This window comes from Tachysurus vachellii, chromosome 19, assembly GCF_030014155.1.
Source record: "Tachysurus vachellii isolate PV-2020 chromosome 19, HZAU_Pvac_v1, whole genome shotgun sequence".
NCBI lineage: Eukaryota > Metazoa > Chordata > Actinopteri > Siluriformes > Bagridae > Tachysurus > Tachysurus vachellii.
In genome coordinates this window covers 6,146,588-6,170,000 of record NC_083478.1, presented here as the reverse complement: position 1 = coordinate 6,170,000, position 23,413 = coordinate 6,146,588, and the positions used below count along the sequence as shown (strand labels likewise).

At 38.2% G+C, this 23,413-nt stretch overlaps 1 protein-coding gene across 2 annotated transcripts in view; it reads right to left on the bottom strand.

Annotated features, from left to right (window-relative positions):
- Positions 1–23,413, bottom strand: part of pex14 (peroxisomal biogenesis factor 14) — an 82,524-nt gene that overhangs the window by 46,284 nt on the left and 12,827 nt on the right. For both annotated transcript variants that reach the window (XM_060893641.1, XM_060893640.1), the window contains exon 3: positions 819–903. In XM_060893641.1, the coding sequence (XP_060749624.1) occupies positions 819–903 (85 nt within the window). The remainder of the gene's footprint in view (positions 1–818; positions 904–23,413) is intronic.

The window sequence follows — 23,413 nt, the reverse complement described above, 5'->3', positions numbered from 1 at the left end:
GGCTAGAAATATAAGAAAAATAACCGTTATAAATAAAGTGCATGCGTGTAATCAAATGGCATCTTTGTGCATAAAGAATATAAAGTGTGCAGTGTGTACGATCAGGCTGAGGTAGTGGGTTTAGTACCATGAGAGTCATAACAATATTACACTTATGATTAATATTTCCTATAAAGGAAATGAAACAAGTCCCTTTTTGTTGCATAATGCGCGTCTCTAAAGAGCGGCAGCCTTTTTTATTTTTTTTGCAATCTTAAAATTCTAAAATCCTGTCAAAGCACAATTAGTGTCATGTCTCCTGTTTTAATTCAGAACGCAGATTAATGAATCATGGTTTGATGCATTGTGTGGCATACATCACACGCGCATATTGATAAACAACCCTGAATTTAGAGCGAATGCAAATTTGTGCTCACACCACACTAATCTTATGGTCGATAAAATGTTCCGAAGGATTCCAGGCCTTTAATATTTATGATAACAGCTAAATTAAGTAAAAGCCTTAAAATGCTGGGAGGCCACATAATTGACAATTGGACTGAAAGTACAGGAGAGTTTGTCAATATTAATTTTCTGCATTCCAAAGATGTGTCACAACTCGTAGGTCATTTATCCACCTCGCAGACAGCGTTGAGGTTTATGAAAAGGAAAAAAATAAAAAAATAATCGAACCCTACTTGACCCATCAGGAGGGCCTTCAGCTATGGCGCTGACCTTTCACCCTGTCCTCAACCCACAACCTCACTAAAAGCAAGTGACCTCAGACGATTAGCATTTTTGTCTACGGGTTTTGTTCCTCCTGTATCATTACCACTCACCTTTTTTCTTTAAGAACGCTTTTCTGGTAGCCAAGGGACTCTGACGAACTTTGGGGTTCTGCAAGAACTTCACCGCTGTAGCGATCTGAGAAAGAGTATTAAAAAAAAAAAAAAAAGAAGAAGAAAAAGAAGAAGCAGAAAAAAAAATCATAAGTGTCAAGTAACCTACAGTAGTCTTCAGCAAATGGCACGCTCAAAAGCTCATTACAAATAAGAGGTGGAATAATTCTTCCATGGGCAATTACTGTGCACGTCTCCTGCTCCGCGGTATATCATCAGCCAAGAGCAGGAACCTTAGAGAAACTCGCCTGCACAGTAAGTATATGGAGGCTAGACCACCAAACCACTTTAGAGATAAATCTAGGAAACGAGTGAATCAGCAGTTATAAAATTATCCCATCAAGGTTTGCTGAATAAATGGGGTATGGACTTTAATTTGCCATTATCCTCTTTAAGACAAACTCCAAGCCTTAAGTGAGCAGGGACTGAAAATCTATACTTAATGCTGAAGTGCTCATCTGTATCTAATAACTGCTGAATACCTGCCTGAAAACTTCAGCGATTCTTTAAGAAGAAAATGCATTATGATTAAATAACTGAGGCTGCATGTTGTAATGACCATGTGTTAATGCACTAGAAAATTAAATATCAGGACATATGTACTTGTAAGTGCAGTGGGGTGTTGATCGATTCCATCCTGTTTTCCTTCGAGATGCCCCTTAATTTGCCACTTTAGCATGCTTTCTGCAAGAATTAAAAAAACCGCCTCCTTCCTTAAACGCCATTACGACACGAATTTGAAGTGGGGGGCAGAGGCGGGGGCCCTCCGGAGTGCAGCTTTTAAAGAACAGATAAACATGAAATAACATCTGGAGGTAGGTGGAAGCGCACACTCCAGCTCAGAGCCGAGCGCTCTCGTTATCGCACCTGTGGTCCCCGTGATTCAATTGTAAAAGTCATCCCTCTAATAGGTTGAAAGGTTTTGATTACTCTTCTTTTTCTTTAAGCGGGCAAAAGATAAAAAGTGATTGAGCACACTGTCTGTGTAATTCATTTTAGGTAATGCATTGCATATACTAAAGACCTGTTTCAATCCAAAAGAATTGCATTTTGAAAATAGGGCCGGGGACGACGTAGGACGGCGAAGGCGAGGCGAGTCATGAACATAACTCTTCAAAAACAAATAAAGACACAGAGAGGCAGGGACGCGGTTTCCCCATCAAAAGCTGTAATATCGATTTCTGTTTTAATTTACGTTACAGAGGCAGAGCTTGATTTTTGTGCTTTTGGGATATTAGCAAAATATTACACCAAATTCAGTTTAGTATTATTTATTGAGTTAAGTATTATTTCTACAGCATGTTCAGTGATTTGTGGGAAATTGTCACAAGGTCGAATATCAGGGGAAAACGTTTCTTTGAAAACTGAATCGTACTCGTTTTCACAAAAGCTAGGTGCTCGTGTCGTCACGAAATCGTCATCCCTACGCAATGTTATAGCTCCGCGTGGGCGAACTGAACTCTTCTTTATTAACTGACACTTTCAGTAAGTCCCGCCCCCTTTCTCCATCTCATGCACTCTCGCTTACTGCCATGCTAAATGAAGAACGTTCATTAATGTGAAAGTAAATTGAAAAGTTCAACTTAGACAACATTAGAGAAGTAGAGATATCAAATATCAACCCTTACTTTTTAAACTATTTTTTTAAGCGAGGTCAAAAATATTTGGGCCTAAAAATATAAAATTCTTTATATTGGGTTGGGTATTAGAAAAATGTTCACGGCATATTACTTTAACGTAAAACATTACTCCGTTCTGTACTCTCAATATTACTGAAACGGTACGAAGGCTCGTCTTCCTGTTGATTCTGACGGTTAAATAGTTTATCGTGATTGTGATGGAAAATTGCACACATCCTACACAGGAGTTTACAGAAATATGTTGAGAGAACAGGCATTAAAAGTTCCTGTCTAAAGCTGACTTTACAGTTCATTTGGTCACAACATTTTAAAGCTTTTTTAAAACTTTTTTTTTTATGATGATAAAGTTCTGGTAGAGGTTTTTTTTGCCCTCGGTGCGATCAATGCTATGACGTTTGTCTAAAATCCACCATTTGCGCAAATGATTATTTAAAATACAGATTTTCTCACTTTATTCAACATAACATTACCATCTTTTTACCTCAAGCTGACCTCGAACAACAGTCATTCATCATACATGCTGTGCACTTTCACCCAGCTCCAAACTCAACTTCCTCGTCTTTTTTTCACACCGTGCTCACACACTGGTAATTTACAAGAGAAGTTACCACGGCTTTTCACCAGGTTATGAAACCCTGTTTTGAAGCAGTATTAACCTCCGAACTGCAGTGGCAAGTGTGTTAGGTGTGAAACAAGTGCAGTGTTAAACTGTTAGACGATCGGCAATAGACACACAATCAGACTCTATGTTGTGTAAACAGTAGTTGAAACATAATATAAATTACTGTCAAGTGTCGACGGAAAAGAAGTCAACTGGAGCGGAAAGGAGACAGTTTTATCTTTACAGTTATGCTCAGAAAAGTGTTCAGACGGACCAGACTGGATGATCCAGTCTAAGTATTTAAGGAACTTACTGATACAAAGGAAGCCGGAGATCGACAAAGGCCTGGTTAACTACACAACAAACTTACTGTAATTAGAAAGCTGAGAAAGATAACAATGCTCAAGTACAGAAAGTCAAATCCTGTGTAATGTTTATGTCATTTACACCAATGAGCAATGGAGTTAGTTTATGGTCTTGCTCGAGGGCCTAGCAGTGGCAGCTTGTTGGTCTTGGCCTTCCATTCAGTAGCTGGACAAGTGCTGCAAGAAAATGCAAACATGACGCTTAAGACAAGAATGTACAAGGATGAAAGGTCAGATTAGAAAGATGCAGGATTAATCATTGAAGGTGGGGTGCACGATGTTTGAAAACTGCTTCAGAACTGCTTCGGGCCGACAAACAAAACAAACATGTAGCCAATGAGCAGAAAGGGGCGTGTCTTGTCAATATGCGGTGGAGAGAGTGTTCAGTACGCATGTCTGACATTAGCATAAACCGATTGAAACACTGACATGGCGGATACCTGCCGTTACCTCTGCTTCAGGTTCTAGGTGTTGAACGTCATCTTCCGCGTGAAACAGAGCTACTGTAAACCTTTCACGATACAACACACAGTACTACAAAAACACATTTGACCTGTATTACTATAGTATTACTCATTGAGTTCATTTATTGATAAAAATATCCCCTCGGCCAGCTGCCCCAGCAGGTTCCGCCATAATAGTAGCATGGGTTACGTATTTTTGTGTGGGGCGGAGCTATCAAAACAGGGGCGACACCCATTTGGGTTAGGGGCGTGTATGTTTTGGTGATTTCAAATGTCAACAACCTTTAATCCTGGGTGAAGCAGGAGCAGTGTGAAATGTGAAACAAGATAACCCAGGATTCCGTTTACCCGGGGTGTACTAGGACCCAGGGGAATCATTTCGAGTTTACAAAGCATTACTACTAGTTTACAGGATAATCTTGTTACAAACACAGATTGTGATAAATGATGAAGTGAGTAGGAAGTAGCTGATTTTTTTCCCCTGTCATCTGACATGAAGAAAATGTCTGTTAGCCAAGATTGTACTGGGATCTCATACAGCAAAGCAAATAATAATCTTACACGGCTGCAGTAATTGCGGCGTTTATCCATCACGACGTTTCTTATGTAAAATGAAAATTAGAACAGATCCAGAAATTCCTCGTCTTTTTTCAGCCTCACATCTGACTGCATGTGATTTAATAGCGTGTTCTTTTACAAACTCTCTGCAGTGTAAGCTGGTTAAACACTGTCACCTAAACACTGACCGTGAGTTACAGTGTGTGTGATTTAAAAAGAAACGAAGGTTGAGCAAAAACAGAAAACACAAAAAGAGGTGTGTACATTCAAAAGATCAACTTCAAAGAGGTTTCAAATGTGAAATGAAGTCTGAAATGATTCAAAAGTGAAAAATTGAATGGGGGGGGGGCGGGTGCGAGAGAGAGAGAGAGAGAGATAAAGAAGGAGAAAAAGAAAGAAATGAAAAGAAAGAAAGAAAGAAAGAAAGAGAGGGAGAGAGATAGAGAAAGATAAAGAGAGAAAGAAAAAGTGAAAGAGAGAGAGGGAGAGAGAAAGATAGAGACATTGGAGGCTGAGTGGTGTGTGTGTGTGTGTGTGTGTGTATTAAACACTAAAATGATTCAATTTCTTAATTCATGTGGTATGTGTGTGTGTGTGTGTGTGTGTGTGTGTGTGTGTGTGTGGTGATCTGGGAAACCCTTCAGTTGATGGTCTGAATTCTGCGAAATTACCAAAAACAATAAGAAATCTTTTTTTTATGTTGTTTAATAATTCACTTTGACATTTAGATCTTATTTTAACAACAGCAGCTTGGAAATGTTTAGGCTGCTTTCTCACTTTGTTTTTAGGTCAGTCTGAAGAGGTCACGCTGTGTACGCAGCCACCGCTTTAACAAACATACACACACACACACACGCTTGCTTCAGCCACGCTGCTACAGTATGTGAGCTCTCTGTCCTCACAGCCAGCGCAGAGCAGCAAAACTATGTCTGCGATGCTCCTGTGCCTTTGTCACGTCAACCTTCAAACGCACACGCACACGCTCACACGCACATCAGACTTGCAACTAAAATGTTTGAGTGACCTAAAAAACATTCAGAACAAGAAATTCAGTCAACAGAACAAAACCAACTGAATGAATCAGCCATTATGTCGAGTAACGGCAACGATGATGATGATGATGATGATAAACAACTGATTGTGTTATAGACGTGGAAAGAAATTTCCAAGATCACTTTTGGGGATTTTAAAATGGAATAACTTTATGTATAGCTACGAGAAATGTAGTTAAATTCAAGAAAGTCAGTAGTTATTTCTAAATTTCGTTACATGACGGGTTTTCCCAGACCGCCATGCATACAATACGCGATAAAGATCTCACAGAGACGATACTCTGATATCCACACCGACAAAACAACAAACCATCAACAAAAAAAAAGCTGGATCGGATTTCATCGTCTGTAACAAATAATTTAGAACAAAAAAAAAAGTGTATTTCCAAACCTGGAAATATTTAAATATACAAACACGTAATAGGTTTGTCTTGCCTTTGACGTTTTTTTCTTTTTTTTTTTTTTTTTGATCTATTGTATGATATTTATATTTTAAGTGATTTTTTTGTGAAATAGTGAAGTACTTCAGGCTTAAAAAAAAATTTTTTTAAAAAATTAAAGCTTAGTAGTTTTTTAAAAAAATGAATAAATAAAATAATAATATCAGATGAGGATCTGTAGCATCCGATACTCAAGGTTTCAGTATCAGTATTGAAAATTAAAAAAAAAAAAAATATATATATATATATATATATATATATATACATATATATATATATATATATATATATATATATATATATATATATATATATATATATAAATAAAATAAAATGAGCCATTTATGACATACTATATACAACGAAAAATAAATAAATAAATAAATAAACAAAATCCATGAGCTTCCATTGTCTTTCTGTTTGGTCTAACAGGTACAAAACATTCAATAACTTCTCTGAATCACTAAGACACCATCACGCTGTTCCAACCTGTACATAAAACTATATTAATGTACTGTATATTTTCTTATGTATTTTATGCACATAATGTTGTATAGTTGTATTTGTAGCCTCTCTTGCTGTTATATTATCTCTTGTCTCTCGTCCTGTTACTAAAACACTAAAAGTCCCATCTGAAATGAATAAAGTGTCTTATCTTATATCTTAACACACACACAAAAAACACTCAGAATCATTTCACATTTTTCTTAACACAGTTACAAACCAACACTTCTATCCTGACCGCACTTGGGTCAGCGGAAACACAGCGAGGTCTACGCCCGCATTTATGGCTTCCGCTGCTGGACGCGTCCTGGCGTTCTTGCAAACGCTCGCCTAAGAGATCAACCTCGAAGTGGGATTACAAATAAGGCAGATGTCCATTTATTTTCCCTGAGTGTTGTGCGTGATCTACAGGGAGAAGAAAAGTGCTTTTCTTTGCAGATGACATAGCTGCTTTATGCAAGTTCCACTCAGACATCTCAATCAATTATAACCACATTGCGCAGATTTTAGTCTTGTCTAGTTATTGACGTATAGATCACCCTCGCTGTAGTGTAAGGTAGTAGCACACAATTGTGCTTTTAAGCCGGAGAGCTGCATCACTCTAAGTCAGTACAAGGCACATTTGCTTTGGCAGGCCAAATATTAACCTAAATTAAAAAGGTGGCTGCATGTTGCTTTGCTGAATACCAGTAAATACTCTTTGTTAATAACCATTATTTTCTAGTGTTTCTTGTAAGGCTAAAATTGCTAATGCACTGAAAGTGCTCTGTGTTCTAACCAATAATCTTTACAAATGAGATAAATGATCAAGTGTCAGGGCGCAACTTAAAAAGTGGCGAAAACTCAATCACAGAAGGCGAGCAGCGTTTAAGCGGCATGCCTGGAGACAGCACTGCCACGGTGAGCCTGATGACTGGAGCAAGTCTCACAAATCATACAGCCATCTTATTGAGTTTGGATTGGACAAGGCTTTAATAGAGCACTTTCCCCCCCCCTCACACTTCCCTTAAATTCGGAGGAAGAAGTGTTATCCCTCATCCTAATGACATCTGACCTGCCGTGCTCTCCCTTGTTTCTTTTACACGCCTGTTCTGACGCTTTTACATAAAATCAACTTATTTATTGACAGTGTACACTACATCATATTGGGGATTGATGGATTGAGATGTGACCTCACCGCTGAGCATACAGAGGACCGAATGAGCTTTGTTTTGTTTTTTTTGTTGTTTTTTTTTTTACACCTTGTATAGCAGAGAATCTGAAGAGTACTGCTTAATTTTATATTTATATAAAAATTTATAATGTAGAGCTCAGCACAAACACATTTCCACAGCTGGGATAGTAAGTAGTTTAGAGTACTAGTTTGTACTTTTTAATGACAAACAAAAGCTTTCAATTTGCTCGTAACATTAAACACGTTGCGGTCATGTGATGCGCTTGACGCTAGTTTCCGAAATCCCCGCGCATCAGCTGATCTGGTTAATTAGCTTGCAGAGACATGACACAAGAGCCACTGAAGCCTGCAGTCAAAAATGTTTTGGGGTCAAGTTTCCAAACATGATGTGCTACTGAGTCTGTACTAATGCACTTAACTAGCTAACTAGTAAGTCACGAATTATTACATTGCGTTATTAGAAACGCACAATCGTCCTATACAGCAGCTTTAACCTGCTCAAAGCCCTAATAAACTGATTTGTCCACCTATCTGACGCTCCCTACATCATCTGCATTAAACCTGCTGCTTATTGTGGCTTCTTTTATTACAGTGCTGTTAGTTTTAATGTTGTTCTTGCATTTTCTTTGTACCAATATCCTCATCATTCATCTTTTTTATTATTCATTTGATTTGCTGTAATTGTTTTACATTTTAAAAGATTTCTGTGTTCATAGGCATCATTGATTTTTATGGTTTGTCTTGATTTCAGTCCAAAATAAATAAATACATCATCTTTGGCATTGCATTTCTTAATATTCATTCACATAAAGCACTTTTTGACTAAATTATGACAAACGTTTGACTTAATTACAATATACAGATACACAACAAACATACAGAAAGGCAATAATGCAATTATTATTATTATTATTATTATTATTATTATTATTATTATTATGTTAATCTAAATACATCTAAATAAACATTTTTATTATTATTATTATTATTATTACTACTACTATTATTATACAAGTTAATCTAAATATTTTACAGCAAATATGATTTATTATTATTATTATTATTATTATTATTATTATTATTATACATGTTAATCTAAATATATCTAAATAAACACAATGATTTATTATTATTATTATTATTATTATTACAAATCAAATCCATTGTTATAGAAAAAGTGTTAGTTCTTTATTACTACACACAGTACCAAAGGTTTAGGGTTGGATTAGGGCAAGAACAATTCATTTCTGATCAGTTTACTGTCCTGATGAAATGTCAATAAATAAAGAGTGCAAATATACTGTACTGTGTGTTCTTACAGAAACATAGTGAAATGCAAAGATGCCTTAAATCCTACATAAAAACCAGAATGAACAAAGCAGTGAATAGAAATCAACTGAACAAATTCGACGCCTAGTACTTTTACTGACATACTAACACGTTTATGTAAAACGGTTTGTGTTGGAAACGTAACGCTTTAAAGTCTAAAATATCTCTTTCGTTTTAAATCAATAAAAGCAAAAAGCGTCAAATACGCATCAACAAAATGTTTGTTAAAAATGATTAAACCAAGTAGAGTTCATTAAGTAAAAAAACGTGAAGTCACTGGAGCAGGTGAATTGAAACAAACGAAACAATAAAATCTAGTCTTGCTCTTTAAAAGATGAAATATTGCTTTTATTTAGCTACGTCTCACATAAAAAAACCCATAAACACAAAGTACTAAAAGTGTGTTAATGAATAAGTGTGAAATACGGATGTGTATTTCTCAGACTTGAGTGAAATATATATAAATTCTTGCCTACATTTTTTAAAATAATTTAAGACGACGTGTCCTGCAGTAACAATCGTATTCGTTCAGTGTCGGTGACTAGAAGGTGCAAGTTTGATGAAGGGTCTGTGATTTCTTTTTAGCTCTTCCTCCTTTCAGAGACAGTGTATGAAGTTTAGTCGTTCTAACGTACAAACCGTAAAGCAATGTCTAAACTTGGGAAAAGGGCCATTTTGTTTAGAAATGCTGCCATCTAACTACCACAGAGGAAAAGGAACAACTTCCTGTTAAAGAGTTATAGAGTTCTTCTGGAGCAAGCGGAACTGAACGGAGGCGGATACAGAGATTACTAAATAAATAAATAAACAAACAAATAAACAAACAAATAAATATTACTAGGAAAAGATTTTAAATTGTAGCTTTTGCACCATCTTTCATAAATTATTTGGGTAATATGGTGTTAAGAGGTTACTTATTTAAACAGAATTATTATAATAATAATAATAATAATAATTCTTCTTCTTCTTATTATTATTATTATCTTTGTTTATAACTCATTAATAACTAATAATTAATTCGCACCTTTCATACATGTAGCAGTTTAAAGTGTTTGAGCATTAGTTATAAAATGCACAATATACAAATAAAATGTTCAAATATATACATCATAAGATTATTAAAAATAATCATTTCAATAATATTATTTATTATTTTTATCATACTGCATTTCTTATTATATATTAGAATTTGACAGTCTAATATATTATAATTTTTACATCAATACTAATAATAATAAAAATAATAGCATTGTTCATTTTTTGGATAATAACTGCAGTATTCAGAGTTGCTGTAGATCAAAATAAAAAAAAAAAGATTATTAAAAAAGTTTTTAATAAAATGCACAGAACAAAAAATGAAAACATTAATAAATATAAAATAAAATACACTGTAAAGATGAAAAAAGAGAACAAGAAGATAAAACGGTACACAAATGAAGAATAAAATGAAACACACACACACACCCACACACACACCCACCCCAGTATATACTGTACATATATGTGCTCTTTCACTATAGCTGTTTAAATGTAAAGTAATAAAAATAAGAAACCTGATCTGAGAAGGTGGTCTTGATGTAAGGGATGTAAGCTTAGGTCAGCGATTACGCCTGGTTCAGAGAGGACACCAGAGCTGACGGTTAGATTGGGAGGGGGGCAATGCTAAAAGGAAACGATAAGGGAAGCTAAAAGGAAATCGTTATCAGCTCTTGCTATCCAGACTCGGTGTGAATCAATTCATTCCAAATTGCCCTGAACATTTGTGCAGAAGCAGCCTTGATATAATAAAAGGCTAATAGAGACAGGTACAATTGTGTTAGCGAGGTCTCAAATTCCTCCAAAACATAGGTTAAAGGAGAGTCAGTGAGGGAGGAGTGGGCTGGGGGGCGTTGGGGTAAGGGTAGGGGGCGGAGAAGGGAAGGGAGGATAGCTGACTTTCAATATTAATTAACTGGACGACTCCGTAACGGAGACGCCGTCTAGCAAGCTTTCAGAGCAGAGAGCGCTTGTTTCCAAAAAGAAAAAAAAAAACGGGGGTTTTTGATTAAATTAAAATTCCTTCCATCTGCTAACTGACTGAGCCTCTAAATGGTGTTTTTAATCGTTTCAAAGAACAAGGCTAAACATCCTCCTAATTATGACATCTTTTCCTGTTAAGCTGACCTTTAGCAAGCACACAGACCCTCCTGGGAACAGTGAAGAGAAATGACACCTGACTGAGCGTGTGTGTGTGTGTGTGTGTGTGTGTACAAACACGAGCAGACAGCACACCAACACATCCCATAGCTGCTGATTTTTAAAACAGCACGTCCTGAAGTTTTTTATTCCTCCTGAACCACAGCAATGTGCCAGGGAGTCATTTTTATATTAATATTTATACATTACTTTTTTTTTAAATCAGTTTTACAAGCACTTTAATCTTTAAAAAACTCTAAAAGATATTATTGCGGATCTTAAAACGAAAGCTCTGTTTTTTTGCTCTGTTTTTACATGAATTTAAATAACTAATTAATCAATCTAAGAAAAAAAAAAAGAAGAAGAAAAAAAAATTATATATATATATATATATATATATATATATATATATAATAAATAAATAAAGAAGATGCAGACAAATGAGGAACAAAAAGAAGAGCAAGACTCCTTCCAAAAATTCTAAAATGATGGAAATTTCCTCACAGGAAACTTTTACACAGATCAAAATCACTCGAGTCTGCATGTAAGTTGTTGCTATAGAACAAATATAACGTATTGGAGCGGAAAAGCATTCGTATAAAATTCCGTTACAAAAAAAAAATAAAAAATAAACAATTTCTGTCCAATCAGAATGCAGAGTCCATAAGAGCTGGGGTTTAATTCTGCTTTTAAAATGAATCACTTCAGTCATTACAAAAATAACCTTCACATCACTAAGCTTTCCTCCTTCACCGTTCCTTACATCACGGCCGTGACGGATTGTTGGGGTTTTCCTTATTTCCGCTCTCTCCTCTTTTCTCTCTTCTACACTCTTAGGGGTCAGATTCAGGCTGAACTCAATAAAAACCTTCAGCTCTGATGATCACATAGGCTACATGTGTTTTTTTTCTGTTTTGCTGGATGTGTATTTAGCTCTGTCAGTCTCAGCAGAGGAGAATGCGGATATTCACACTGGTGGCCTCTTTTTTTTATTGAAAGCTCTGAACGTCTGCTTTCTGACTTCGAAAGGTCAGAAAGAACATGTCTGTGAAGGCAGAGTGAAAAACTTCATTGATGTTTGCTTAATACACAGACAGGCTACAAAACATGACATGAGGCGTGTGTTATGCAATTTTATGTGTGTGTGTGTGTGTGTGTATAAACATGTACTGTGGGAGGCCCCAAGAGGACTAAATATTCTCATAATTACATGGTACTTGAAAAATATTTCTGGTGTTAAGGTTCGATTTGGGTGCAGGAATAGCACTTACATACAGTCATTTATGTCAGTAGAATGTGTGTGTCTGTGTGTGTGAGAGTGAGTTTGTGTGTGAGAGAGAGAGAGAGAGAGAGAGAGAGAGAGAGAGAGAGAGAGAGCGAGAGAGAGCGAGAGAGATCTTAAAACCACACACAGAGACACCCACAAGCACAAACATGATAGCTCTCTGTCTTTCACACACACACACACACACACACACACACACACACACACACACACACACACACACACAAACACACCCCTCAGTACTCAGGCCTCCTGAGGTTAGAGTTAAGGTTAGATTCAGGTTTATCTTATAGCATTAATTATCGGCAAGTCTTCACACAGAAAAGTGTGCGGTAGGCAATTAAATATAGACGTACAGAGAGATGCAAAGAAGAGAAAGAGAGCAAACAAAAAAAGAAAGTTGAGAGAGAAAAGAGTGAAAATGAAAGAAAGAGATAAAGAGAGAGAGATAGAGAGAGAGAGGAAAATGAAAGAAAGTGAGGGATAAAGAAAGAGAGAGAGAAAGACTTAGAAAAAGGGAGAGAGTGAAATAAGTAGACAGAGAGAGAGAGAGAGAGAGAGAGAGAGAGAGAGAGAGAGAGAGAGAGAGAGAGAGAGAAAGAGAGAGAGCTGAACTCTTTATTGTGTGATCTTTGGATATTCATCAGGCTGAACAAAGTAAGTTATATCTGAGGCCTAATCTTCTGAAACACACACACACACACACACACACACACACACACACACACACACACACACACACACACACAATGCAACACTTCCTATCAGAGATGTGTTTCGTGGCCTCCTATTTTAGTAAACTTTATAAAATCAGCAGAAACTTCTGGAACAAATTTATCTTAATTCTTTTGGTAAAATCATTCATTCGCATCCAGTGTCTCCCTCTCTCTCTCTCTCTCTCTCTCTCTCTCGCTTTATCTCTTTCTTTCATTTTCACTCTTTTCTCTCTCTCTCTCTCTCTCTCTCGCTTTATCTCTTTCTTTCATTTTCACTCTTTTCTCTCTCTCTCTCTCTCTCTCTCTCTCTCGCTCTGTAGTGTTTTAATAAGTGAGCACTGCAGGTCACATATTGCCTGGCAAGTGCAAAGGTGCCTCGCTGCAGGACTGATGGAGGGAAAACATCAATATTTAATGGCAAGTCGGTGAAAAGAGAGACACATGGCTTTTCTCAGGCACTGGAACTTCCTACAGGGGCAATTACAAAATGCCAAAATCACCACCGGCGATGCTTTAAGAGAAGGGAAACTCTGGAGAACACACCTGGGCTATTCATTCAAACTGTTTATTAGAACTATATTGATGGCACCCTTTACCAAAAAGGCAGGCTGGCGGCACATTCCAACCCGACCACGGAGCGTTTATTAAACCGAAAGACACATAGATTTCAAATCAGCTTCGCTATCTGACACTTCGGTGGTGAGAAAAGAGACGGGCATTTTTCACCAATACCGTTTTAATTCAGGTAAAAAATCATTGAAAGGTGAGGTCCAGGGTAACAGAGAGCGAGGGATAATGTGATCACATGTGAAACAGTGGCACTAAGGACTTCATATACTGTATACATACACACACACACAACAAACTACTCGGTGCCGCTCACCGCAAACACTCCAGCAGCAATCCAGTAATGGATACTTCCTCAGCTCCTCAATTGGTCAAAATGTTTTCATACAATAATTTAATTCAGAAACACTTTTACAAAGCAAGTGTAATCAATTTTAATTAGTTGAATTTTTTTTTTCTCCTCCTCCCCCAATCGCATAAAGTTTAATGTACTGCCATCGATCTCCTTTGTTCTTTAATGCAGTGCTGCTTTCCTGTAATTTGAGGCTTTTCTTCCCCCCCCAAACTCCTTTTACAGTCAATGATGACATTCAGTGACAGTCCACACGTCTTTCTGATCGCCAAATAAGACGGAGTTTGCAGGCTAATGAAAATGAAACCGGATCGTTCCCTGACTGTGAGACGCTTTGTTTATATATATATATATATATATTTAAAATGGGTTGCTTTACTGAAAACAAGCATTTCAAGAGAAAAACAAATATAGAAATAAATCAAAAGCGTACTGTTGCGCAGAGAAAAAAAAAAAAAAACGTCCATGCCAAACGTAAATGAACAATGGCAGATAATACTACAATGCCACGTCGTAACACGGCGTTGATGAGACGCACAGATAAACACAAAGGCAATCTTGCGCTGCCAATGGAACCTTGCCCTTCATTTCCACAGAAGGGACGACCAGCCTTCACATCCAATTAGCTGATTGAAGCCAAATGAATAAAGCACTAATACAGATATGGATATGAAGAGCTTTTCCTCCGATTGAGTACGCTGTACTGGTGCCTACGTTTTCTTATGTAGCCGGTCTCAAGGCCTATTGAAAAAAATAAATAAATTAAAAAGCTCCCACACAGGCACACACAAACCGGTAGCAAACTGAGCACACACAGCTGCTCCTCCATCACCAAAAGGCCGAATAGATGTACAGTGCAGTGACAATTAAAGGGAAATGTGCTCGGCCATGATCAATTGATTGGGTGTAAGCTCAATGTGACACTTGGTGAGGACGGTCACACCGGCGGCGGACAGATTGTGACATTCGGCTGACATTATCATCTCCCGACTGCCTGCATTCAATAGGGGAGGATGCTAATCGTGCGTTGTGGATCAACAATTTTGCTGTCTTCAAAAGGCTAGGAATTGGTGCCGTGACCCTCTTGTGGATGACACCCATCGCTGTGTGTGTGTGAGTGTGAGAGAGATAGAGAGAGAGAGAGAGAGAGAGAGAGAGAGAGAGAGAGAGAGATATTTAGGGAACAAAGATGTTTGACAAAACTAGAACTAAAAAAAAAAGTAAAAGAATTTGAAAGCTTGTAAAAGTTGACTCACAGGGAGAAAAGTGATAAGAACACAAAGAGGACAAAAGCTTAGAAGGAAATAAAGCATGCTGCAAGAGACAAGACAGAGGAAGAACTACAGCCAGACAATGAGAAAGACAGCACTCCCAGACCACGTCTCCTACAGCTAAGTCTCAGAAGATAACCATCACCATCTACTGGCCACAGGTGGTACTGCAGAAAAGCACACAGCTTCAGGATGAACCTGAAGGCCTGCCAGGCTTTTCACATTAGTCAAAGCTGTCAAGATTGATTAGAGCAGCATGGACAATGGAGTTCCCATTTAAAGACATGCTCAACCCACACTCAGAGGCACATGAGTGGTGCACGGTGCAGGATACCGCTACCCCCACGCAAGGCAGACTGCACAACTTACCCCTATTTACTGTACACTTCTCAAACTGAAAACCCTCAGCTCTCGAGATAACGCCGTCTTTCAAAGCTGATCTTTTTCACCAATAACCGGAGACGTACTGATAACTGGTGAGATGAAACTCTTTTATGCTTGTTGACTCACAATGAGAGCAGCTATTCTTTGAGTTTACCCACAGATTCGGAGAAACGCACAGCTAATGGAGGAAGCTGAACTCCTCCATTAAAGAAACAAAACAAAACAAAACTCACCCCCCTTTTTTTGTACTACCAGGTTTGGCCTACACAGTCAGACATAAAGTAATCACGATCACCACACTGGTTTCTGCAAATGAACCACTCCCGAAAGACCTCCTAATGCATTCGGTCTAGCACCGTGACCACGGTGTGGAAAATAAACGATCATATAAGAAATGTTGAATAACAATTAAAAAAAACAAACCAAGAAGAAAACTGAAAGCTCTGAGGAACTGACAAAGCATTCACAATAAAGGATGATGTCTCTGATTTGGAAATGAAATTTAAATCAGCAATCAACGGCAATTAATAAGCCACGATATTCATGTTGATCACGTGTTCATTTACTGTAACAGAGCATTATATTACAGAACTTTTTTTTTTTTAATCTATAAAAAATGTAATTCTATATTTCTCTAAAAACATATTTTTCAAAAAAAACAAAGAACATAAAGTCTTTTTTTTTGGTATTTTTTAAATCCAGAATTAAAATTTACTGGATATTACTGGATTTTGTAATTAAATAATTTTAATTAAATTATTAATCTTTACATATTTACATGATCTGTAGCTATTTTAATATAATGTGCCGACAGTTCATCGTTTTTTAATAAACTACAACTATTAATTGTTCAATGTAACACCTTAGCGCTGGATTTTTTATCAAATGTTTTAATTAAAATTTAAACCAAAATATTTGTAGTAATTTTTTGCTCTTAACCTCCGTATTTTAGTTTTAAAATTGTAAAATGTTTTATTAAAAGTATATATACATTTTCACTTCTACATAATAAGTAATTATAGATTACAGAAGTCATTTTTCTTATATCAAGCAATTTTATATAATCCAGACGGTCACAAATTTATTCTGTAAAAATTATGTAAAAGAAAATAGCTATGAAAGTGAAATAAATAAATAAATAAATAAATAAATAAATAAATATAAAAGTAAAAAGTCATTCATATACTTGGAAATGTGGTCATTTATAAATAGCTCCTAAAGTCATGCTTGATATACAGAATTTTTAATCATATCACTTTGAAGTCATCTCACGCAAAACTGTTTGTGTGGAGCAGGTGAGTGAACTTCTTCTGACCAGTGGTTTATGGAGAGCAGGGTTAATACTGGTCCGTATGTGTGTATGAACTGCCTCGGTATGACAGCATGGCGTGTGTGAGTGCAGGGGCTGCACTGGCAGGCCACTCGCTGACAGACACACACCTGTTATGACAATTTCTGCCGACCTTGACTGAGAAAAACACAATGGAGACGCATCCAAAATAGTGTTCTCTTCTTTGGCTGGTTCTCTTCCCTAACCTTCGTACTGTACCTAAACACCCTCTCAGCCAGGGTGACAAAAATGAGTGAGTCAAAATTGTTCTCATAATACCGTTAAATTAGTGCAGTCACAACACCAGAGAGGACACTACCGAGCTGAAACCACACAGGATGCTGTATGTATTTAAGGAAAAGGTTTGTATTTAAAATGAGCTGCCGTTTTGTGTGCTTGTTTGTGTGTATGTGTTCAGGTGCAAGACACTGGGCATTGTGGGCAACCAGCAGGTGCGGTTTCCGTAATGGCTGCACAGCTCAACTGGTTCTAACCTAAGCCCTGTCTTTAACACTGCAATACATACTTCCCTCAGAGTTGTTCATCTTCATGCATGAAAAGATGATATGAACTAAACATATGTACTGAGAGCCTACTAGGCCTGAACATTAGAATTCTCTAAAGGTACTATTTTGATTACTGAACTGAAACTTCTTCAGTCATGGATGGCACAGTCTAAAGCAGCTCTCGGCTCGAGTTGAAATTAATTTTAGTTTACTACAGTATATGCATGGATTTAGACATGTTCTGCCTTCTGTGTGTGAAGTCAATGGACATGCCAGCATTCACCAATAGTTTATTCCTACCCCATTCCTAGTGTTCTTGTGTTAGGCCACAGATACACTGCGACCCTGAATATCAACGAATAAACTCAGTCACATTTTCTTCCTAGACAGGTCTGCAGACACACCTCGAAGAGTAAAGGATTAACTGCAGCCTTATATTATAACTCTAGGAACTAGTCTCGCTACACATGATAGCTGGGTGTGTTCTGCAAAACCTTACACTTCCATCAACAGCATCAAAACAGTGAAAGTCTGACTCAGTTAATATGACAGGAATGCAGTCAGGAGAATTACCGTTACTAGTGCCCAGAGGCAACAGGCATTTTCTATAAGCAAGTCCATGCAAAGTCGGATTTTTCTCAAGGTTCATAACAAAACACTGTTTTCAGCAACAAAGGAAAATGCACAAAAACTGGAAATGCAGAATCAAGACTAAACGTCTAAAGGGTTTCCTCCGGGTACTCCGGTTTCCTCCCCCGGTCCAAAGACATGCATGGTAGGTTGATTGGCATCTCTGGAAAATTGTCCCTAGTGTGTGAGTGAATGAGTGTGTGTGTGTGCGCCCTGCGATGGGTTGGCACTCCGTCCAGGGTGTATCCTGCCTTGATGCCCGATGACGCCTGAGATAGTTCGAGGTATTTCGGATAAGCGGTAGAAGATGAATGAATGAATGAATGACTGTCTAAAGGCACAGAAGCTGGACGGAAGGTCTGGAAATACCTGGTGAAGATTAATAGTCTGAAGATTTCAGGCTAGGACTGAATGTCTGGAGACACAGAACTGGGATGAATCAACAGAGTGGAGGTTTAGAACCATGCTAAAGGCTGAGCTACAGAACCAAACCCGAACACACGAAAGGTGTGTGTCGTGCTTTGGACTAAAAAGCTGACAAAACAAGGCTAAGATAAATAAATAAAAAATAGAGGTCAAGACGGAAGGGTCTAGAGATTACAGATTTGAACTGAGGATGCAAAAAATTGAGGTGTGACAGTAGCATAACTGAGGGTCTAGAGATCAGGACAGGGGATGTCTGGAGATGTAGGACAAAGAACATCAAAGAACTCTCAGTCTCTAGATACTGAGCTAGGACTGGGAAAGCAAAGATGCCTGGCTAGGACTGAGGGTCTGGAACCAGAATAAAGGAGTTGAGATACGTTACGATTAGGGGTTAGGAATGAAAGTCTAGAGATGTAGGGCCAGGTTAAAGGGTATGAAGAAAATGGTAAAGCACAGAGGATCTGAGTCAAACGTGATAATCTAAAGATACTGAGCAAGGAAAGTCTGCCTGGAGTCTAAAGATAACGGTCTCAAGAATTTTTATCTTGAATTTAATTGAATTTTGGAGGCCATAATGCTAGGACCTGGAATTAAGAGCTATTATGGGGGGTCTATAGGTATCAAGCTAGGATTGAGACTCTAGATACACTGTGATAGAAGTGGGGGTCAAGAGATACCAAGCAAGGACTGAAGGAGCAAAGATGCATGGCTAGTACTGAGGATCTGTCTATGTACTATGTAGGGCTAGGTCTGAAGATATGAGGCTGTGGGTTAGGAATGGTCTGGAGGCTAAAACTCAGGGTCTAGAGATACTGAACTAAGACTGAGAAAGCATTGACAAAGAGTTAGACCGGATGATCTACAGATATAGGACTAGGTCTGAGGGGACTCATGGTGTAGAGATACCAAGCTAAGACTGAGGAAGCATTGGTAACGGGTTAGACTGGAAGATATACAGATGTAGGGCTAGGTCTAAGGGTAAGACAGTGGGTTAGGACTTAGAGTATAGGAGAAAAACCTGGGAACCTAGAGATACTGTGCTACAAGTGTTGTAAACCGGGATAATCTTAGAATAAGATATCGTCGCTGTCGGGCGGAATCCTCGTATCTCCAAAACCGTTATTTTTCAGGAAATTAAAAAAACGCCGTACCTTATCTGCAGTGCACAGGGTTTAGTCCACATTGCAGTGGATTGTCTTGCGCTAAATTCCTGTCCTCAGACGAGCACCAGAACTAGCGGGGGTCAAGATTTTTTTTTCTTTGAGCCCAGTGTTTTGAAGACATTTACCTCAGAAGACGTGTTGATTCGTTGCGACTCTTCTTGAGGAGAAATATGCCACGAAGCTCTCCCACGGAGTGAGGAAGAGGTGGACAGTTGAAGTGTTCAATGGAGTTATGAGATTTGCGCTCAAGCTATTTTCAAGACTTTAGATTGGTTAATAACTTGTAAAAATAACAGACCCACGTGGGGACTGACCAATAGCATCGATATGTGAAAAAATATGAAATTGACTAAAATGTGGACATACAAGGTTTCCGCCCGACAGCGACGATATATAAAGCCGGGACCAATGGTCTGCCAAGCCAGAATCCTGGCTAAGATTGAGAGTCAAGGCAACGATGGGCTGAATGTCTTGAGGAAAGACGGAAAGACTGGGACTGATAGTCTGGAGCTGTGCGATGGATGTGTCAATACCATATCCAGGGACAGAAGCTTAATGTTTATCTCCAGCCACCTTTAGTGCTCCTGTACAAAGCTGCAATGGATGAATGCACCATAAGTTCTACACGAGAGACACCATGAATGGAAACCCCAGAATTTAAAATAGCAAAACCATACTGAGAGCGACTCATCACCTCACCTGCTGCGGTTAAAGTACCCTTTTTCTTCCAGAAAGTTTCTACGACGTGATGCTTTTCGGCTACGTCCGTATGCAGCGTTAACCTACTGCCGCTCATTTTTCTGCGACTGATAAAGCTGTAATCTCTTCGTGCCACACAGAAACATGGACCATTAGTGTTTCTCTCCCATTACTTTTCATCAAACTAAGAAAAAGTGACAATTATTAATTAATATCCATTATGTGTTTTTCCCCATTTCACAAAAGATGATGTGGGGGCGAGGGTAAAAAAAAAAATAGAAGCAATTAGCAGAACAAAATCAAAATATTATGTTTGAAAAGGCACTGATAAATGTCCTGGGAGCTCCCATTTTAGAGTGAAACTAATATATTCATGCTGCCATATTTCATTAAACTGCTATTACAGTCCTGATAGAACTATTAGTCACTTTATTAACAACATTAATGTATTTACATTTTTAGTGTACAAGCCAGTTTTCTAGCAATAATTTATGAGCTAGACTTCAGATATTTTATAATGTTCCCTCATCTCAGCCCTTTTGTGCTTATTATTGATTATAAAAACAGACTGAATTTTTATGTTTTCCCCTCCTCCCTTTCCAGATGCAGTCTCTTAATGTGCTGGCAAAGGTTGCCTCTGCATTAAGAGACTGAAATAAAGTGCATTTATGTCTGAAGCATAACTTCATAATTTACATTGCAACATTTATTAGAGGTGACAAATGAGTGTTTGGTCCACTCGTGCTTTTCCACAATGCAGCACTCATTCAATCCATATAAATTACAGCTGGGATTGTGAGTGCTGGTGCGAATGATCCTATTATATTTATGCAGCAGCACACACATGGGTCTGGTGTGCTTAGTGTAACAAGAGAATCAGAAGTGCAGGCTGTTTATGATCTAATCCACGTAGTGCTTCTACATACGGTGGAGTCAAACTCCAAGATATAGCGAGGAAAAATAATAAGAGAAAGAAGTTTAATTAAATTCGATACCACCGTCACCTACCTATGGGGCACTTACATTCCCCAGTGTGCACTAACTTAAAGTCCCCATGAAACGGTTTGAAAGCCCTGATTTGATTTCTTATGTTGACGTATTGCCATTTTGAGATAGGGAGTTGGTTGTTACCCAACAGCCGCTAACGTCAAACACACACCATGGGATCTAAACAAAATCATTTGTAGCTTAGAAATTCTTAGAAAAATTCTCATTGTCACCTTCACCAGCGCTTGTTGAATCTAATGAAGATGATATGCTAGACGGTGTTTTTGGAATTACGCCGTACACGTTTGAGCCCGTGTCTAACATAAGCGGCAACGACGGTGTCGGAGAGTAACGGGGGTCGTCACTAGGAGGCATCTAATTAGGTGTCTGAAAAAAAACTACTTACTCTCACATACAGTACGAAGCAGCGACTCTTCACACTAACTCTGCGGTTGCAAGAACGCAAAGCAGAGAACCTCACTAAGTTGGTAAAACATCCTCCTGTTAACTTACACGAAAATGTATTGAAGGTGAAAAGGTGCAAAGCCGAAACACACAGATAAACCGTATAAATATCCTTCAGAATTCAGGAGTTGCATACGCATGGAAAGAACTCTTCCCTCTTCCTGTGCTAATATCCCAGAAAAGCCAGCGTGTAACGTTAAATAATTATTTTAGAAATGTAGTTACAAACGCACCATGGGAATCCCTCCATTTACACAAATAACTGACGCTGCAGGGGAGTCAGTGGATGAATTAGCAGCTAATAACTTACTGTGCAAGCCGATAAGGAACGTTCCCAATGTGTCAATTACAAATGGTTGTAACTTCTCTGATTTCCGGCCTGTTGAAAAAATAATTGTTATTCAAGTAAAACGAGGAAATTTTGACTTTTGCGGAGTATCGATAAGACCGTTTTCTCCTTTGTCAGTGGCAGGAATCAGTGTGCAATGTTTCCTGTGTTTAAAAAAAAAAAAACAGCATAAGGCTTCAGTCAAACACGTATTCATTAAAGTCAGAAGGACAGGGCCTACAATGAAGAAGAAAAAAAAAAAAGATGCTGACATATCAAAGGGTCTCAGTACCTGCATTACCATAGTCGTTTACTTATTAAAGCAGGGATGTTTCCTGTCAATCAGGGGGCCATCACGTCTCCTCATTTGCGGCGGAAAAACTGGCATAATTGCTTCTTATACTAATCAACACAACTTGGGGTAATTATGCCTTGAAAGTGACATTGGAGGCTGAGTGGTGTGTGTGTGTGTGTGTGTGTGTGTGTGTGTGTGTGTGTAAACGTCTGACAGGAGAGGCAGCTTGAGACTTCGAGTCTCCCCTCTCTTCTCTCTTGTCTCTCTCTTTCTCTCTGACATGTCTGCTCTTCTCAGAGCTTCCTCCAACATACAAATAAGGCCGAGAGGAAACTTAGAATATCAGACTCCAGTAATTACAAAGTTGGCAACGGCTTTACAAAAAGCCGTACAGAAGCCTTTCCGGGCACTTGAAAAGCAAAAGCATGGCCGTGCTGCGATCGAATATGTGTCATATTTCTGTCGTCTCTCATGCAAACACATCGTGACACAGCTAGGGCCAATTGGAAATTATAGATCTGTAGAACCGATTTTGCTCGGATTGATTCCCTTGGCTAGAATCGGAAAATTCCACACAAGAGGTTTAAAAAGAAACTAAAGAAATGACATTTTCTGTTATCCCAGACTTCTCTAAAGGAATAAACGTGAAGTTTCCAGGAGGAATCCCAGCAGAGTCAGAGGCTCAATCAGTGTGTGGTTTAATATCACGGCACAAACGGTCGTAACGGCTTGAAGGAAAAGAAGCAGATCGTTCAGGAATACACACACAAAAGGATGACGACTTAATAAGAGAAAAGGATCGGAAAATAATTAGTCTTAAAGCGCAGAG